Below are 4,807 nucleotides of genomic sequence, written 5' to 3'. Positions count from 1 at the left end.
CCCCACCACCCCCCGCACACACAGCACCTTCCCTGTCCAGGCAACCTCGGCCAGCACGCCGGCCGCCACCTCCATCTTCACCACTGCCCGCAGCACGGCGACTCCCTTCCGCTCCAGCGCCATTCCCGCCACATCGCTAGGCGCCTCCTCCCCGGCCCCCGGCAGCACCAGGGCCAGTACCACTCCGGCCGAGGGTGCCAGCCCGCCTGCCCCCAGCGCCAGTGTGCCGCCCCCGCACCCCACCACCACGGGGCCTCCTCCCAGTGACACCGCTAGCCAGCCTGTCGCCACGGGGGTGCCCTCTCCGCCGTCAGTCACATCCTCCGCCACGCCCAGCAGCACACTCTATGCTCCCGCGTCCACCACCTCCACTCCCGTGGCCACCAGTAGCCCCACCGCGTCCACGGGGGTGCCTCGCTCCCCTCCACCTGCCCCCAGCACAGAGCCCGCCTCCGCCTCCACCCCGCACACCAGCCCTCTGCCCACCGACATGACCACACTCCCCACCACCCACACCACGGCCGGCCCCTCGCCTCCCGCCAGCACGCCCACCGGCTCCACCACGCAGCTCGCCACTCCCAGGGACACCGCAGCCCCGGCCACCTCCCTCACGGCCACTCTGCCCTCTGCCGCCGCCGCGCACACCACCGGGGCTGCTAGCACCCTCCCGGTGACCACACCCATGCCCACCGCACGGCCCAGCGCTCCGGCCCTCACCTCTTCCACCATCTACCCCGGCGGGAGCACCCTCACTTCCGCATTCACCTCACCCCTCCCGGCCTCCGCCGCGCCGCACACATCCACGACCCTCCCTCCCTCCTCGGTCGGGACGGGAGCCCCCAGCTCCGCGCCCGCCACCACCGAGGCCACATCCGCCGGGCCCGCGGCTCCATCCACCACCGCCACCTCCGCCGTGGCCCTCGGCTCCACACTCGCTCTGGCCAGCCCCTCAGCCACACCCACCCCCAGCCCCGCGGCCGCGGCCTCGGCCACGCCCACGGCCGCGGCCACCCCACCCCGGGATCATCTCCTCCGGCCCCACCACCCCCCGCACACACAGCACCTTCCCTGTCCAGGCAACCTCGGCCAGCACGCCGGCCGCCACCTCCATCTTCACCACTGCCCGCAGCACGGCGACTCCCTTCCGCTCCAGCGCCATTCCCGCCACATCGCTAGGCGCCTCCTCCCCGGCCCCGGCAGCACCAGGGCCAGTACCACTCCGGCCGAGGGTGCCAGCCCACCTGCCCCCAGCGCCAGTGTGCCCGCCCCCCGCACCCCCACCACCACGGGGCCTCCTCCCAGTGACACCGCTAGCCAGCCTGTCGCCACGGGGGTGCCCTCTCCGCCGTCAGTCACATCCTCCGCCACGCCCAGCAGCACACTCTATGCTCCCGCGTCCACCACCTCCACTCCCGTGGCCACCAGTAGCCCCACCGCGTCCACGGGGGTGCCTCGCTCCCCTCCACCTGCCCCCAGCACAGAGCCCGCCTCCGCCTCCACCCCGCACACCAGCCCTCTGCCCACCGACATGACCACACTCCCCACCACCCACACCACGGCCGGCCCTTCACTTCCCACCAGATATACCTTTTTAATGTTCACTAGTTTACCTTCATTCACTCCTACCGCAACCACAGATCCGGGCTCCAGTTCCACCAGCAATAGAAATGGCCTCTCTACATTTACATCCAATATCCTCTGTCCCTACGCCACTTCTCTTCGTTCACCTCCTGGCCGTTCTGTCATCACTTCCTGGACAGCAATCACCCGTCTGACAGACACTCCAAATTTAACCACCTCAATCACAGCCCCTCTGCCCTTGCCCTCCACTGCAGAATCCACGCAGTCTGATAGCACACCCTTGGTGACCACAGTCATCCCCACAAAAGAGCAAAGTGCTCTGCACATCACCTCTTCAACCACCTTGTCTCCTGGGAACGTTGCCAGGTCTGCTTCCACTGCATCTGTGTGTAGCTCCACTATTGTGCCGACATCCACGACTGTACCTGCCTCCTCTGACAGTATAGAAGTGTCTACCTTGTTACCAGCCTCCACCCAGTCCACATTCATGAATTTTGCTGGTTCCTCCACCTTCAAGACCGACCTCAGCTTGACACTTTCCCTGTCTGGCACCTCCCCCCCCACCACTCATAATATCCCATCTTCTCCCCCTACCCATAATACAGGAACAACCTCTAATATCGTGACAACCTTGTCCATTAGGCCCAGTGAGACATCTGTGTTCCCTAACATCCAAAGTACAGCAACTCCGTTACTCTCTACCAGCATTCCAGTTCCATCTTTAGGTCATTCTCTCATGCCTAGCAGCAGTACCTGGACCACTCAGGCAGACAATACCACCTCACATAAAATTAGCATGTCTAATTCAATGCAGGACCCCGCTGAAACCACTTTGGCACCCACCGCCACTGATCTACACCTGTATCAGTCCAGTTCCTTGGGACTGTCCTCCACTGTAGCTTCTATAGAAACAGCCATGATGAGGGACACAACCCTGCTTGCTTCGTCCACTTTGAGAACCACAGTTACTCCTATCAGTACCCTTTCTGTAGAGTCTCTGACAACAGATATTACTTCTATTTCTCCCATCACATCGTCAGGCACTCAAACAAGTACAGCCCATTTTCAGACATCTCCAGTCTCTATGCCAGTGACCAGTAGTACCTTGACAGCATCCAGTTCGCCTGTATCATTTCCATCTTTCCCAACCACAGAACCAGTACCCACTGAAACCACAGCCTCCACCCCTCTGTTTACCCCACCCACGATCCCTGCCACCCAGTCCATGTCCACCCCTCCATCTCCGACTGGGACGTTAACCACAACCAGAACTGAGGTCACCACTCCCACGCATACATCTCCCCCTGCCACCTTGATCACAGCACCATCTAGCACTCCCTCAACCACAGAAGTTGCCAAGACTGGGACCACAAACATGGCAACAACACCCACCTCCATAACAGCTCTCGGTACTTCAGGTGTTTCTCCCTCTTCAGCTTTCCCTATATTGAGTACTTGTACTAATGCGATAAGTACCCCTTTTGGTACCATCATCTCCTCTTCAACACCTGCAATAATGTCATCTTCCATTAGCCCAAGTTCAGAGGTCTCTACAACAAGTAGTTCTTTTTCTACCTCCTCTCGTATGTCCAGTGCAGAGAACACAGGCCCTTCCTCTCTCACTGCTTTTCCCACCTTTTCATCAATTGAAACAACAAAAACTTCTTCCACCGTGACTTCCCTAATGACATCTCCTACCCAGACGACCTCCATGCTGACTCTGTCTTCCACCACCCCGTGTCCAGAATCCATATCAGTTACAATAGTGTCTGCTTCTCCCACTACACCATGTGTCGAAGTGAGTCCAAATGCTGAAGTTACCTCTATGCCCACTGTCCCATTATCAGTTTTTACCTCTACTACTGAGATGGTCACCTCTCCCAATTCCACAAGTATGACAACTCTGTTCCCTGATAAACTGGGTACTTCCCCTCCCATGCTGGATACTAACCCCTCCAACAAGACTGCTGCTCCTAGTTCTATCAACATTGGAAGAATTCCCATCAACATGGTTTTCCCGAGCAAACTAAGGCCTAATAGTGGGACCTGGATCAACTCCAACTTTGTAAATACTCGGCCTGTGCCTGGTCTCATTACCTCCCCACGCATCGTGAAACGTCGAAGGAGATCTTCATCTTCCACGATGGCTACACGCAAGTTGACACCTCAAAGCCTACCATTCACCAGAGTTCCACGGATACTGGTGGACACCAAGACTCTCTCTACGCATACATCTCGCTGGACAACTTTGACCACTACTCAGATGACCACACAGTCTAGGTTTATCAGCAGCCCAGGTTGGATCTCCTGCCTATTTTTTATCCCTTCTCATTCCCTTACTGAATTCCATGAGCATGGTCAGTCCTGGCCTGAACTTCCCTTTTCACTTGCTACCCAGGCATTTGTGACAATGGTGGCACCTGGACGCAGGGCCGGTGCTTCTGTCCCCGAACTTTCTATGGCTCCCACTGCGAGTTGGCTGCCAGAGAGATATATCTGGGTGAGTTGCTTTTTGCCCTTTCTCTTGGGAGGTGTCACTTTAATGAGACCAATCATTTTGCCAAATCTCTTTATCCCTGTTTTCTCCCTCATGCTCTCTTCTACCCCATACCATACCTATCCTCCACTCTTACCTCCAGGACGTTACTGGGGCCACTCTCTTTTCCTAGGACCTCCTCCCAGTCTGTGTTGCTAATTTCTGCTGTATCAAATTACCACAAACTCAGCAGATGAACCATGCAAATTTATTACTGTAGAATTTTGTAGATTAGAAGTCCAACCTGAGTCTTGCAGGGCTAAAATCAAGGTGTTGGCTAGGGCTGGGTTCTTTTTGGTAGCCCTAGGGGAGAATCAATTTCTTTGCCCTTTCCACATTCTCCAGCCTCCTACATTTCTTCCTCAAGGCCCCCTGGCTACATCTTTGATGCCAGCCACATTGCATGTCTGTTCCTTTTTTCCATACTTAACATCATCCCCTGAGTGGTTCTCATTTCTTCTGAGTCCCTCTTCCCCTGCTAAGGACTCTTGTGATTACACTGGGCTCAATCATATATTCCACATTAGTTTTCCCATATTAAAGTCAGCTGATAAGTACCCTTAATTCTTTCTGCCACTTTAGCTCCTCCTTGTCATGTAGCATAATATATTTCCAGGTTCTGGGGATTAGACATAGACATCTTTGGGGCCACTATTCTTCTTCCCACTGGGACAGACTAGAGAAAGACTA

The 4,807-nt window shown here is 56.6% G+C and overlaps 1 protein-coding gene across 1 annotated transcript; it reads left to right on the top strand.

The window, feature by feature from the left end:
* Positions 1 to 93: 93 nt before the first annotated feature.
* Positions 94 to 2,682, top strand: LOC104993239 (mucin-2-like; the record flags this gene model as incomplete). Its single annotated transcript, XM_010846410.1, has 3 exons — positions 94 to 1,562; positions 1,836 to 1,947; positions 2,574 to 2,682. Coding segments are annotated over 3 exons (1,690 nt in total), but the record flags the coding sequence as incomplete, so codon positions are not given.
* Positions 2,683 to 4,807: the final 2,125 nt, after the last annotated feature.

This window comes from Bison bison, unplaced genomic scaffold (genome assembly GCF_000754665.1).
Source record: "Bison bison bison isolate TAMUID 2011002044 unplaced genomic scaffold, Bison_UMD1.0 scf7180017849058, whole genome shotgun sequence".
In the NCBI taxonomy this organism is placed as follows: Eukaryota; Metazoa; Chordata; class Mammalia; order Artiodactyla; family Bovidae; genus Bison; species Bison bison.
This window is presented reverse-complemented; position numbering and strand designations above follow the sequence as displayed.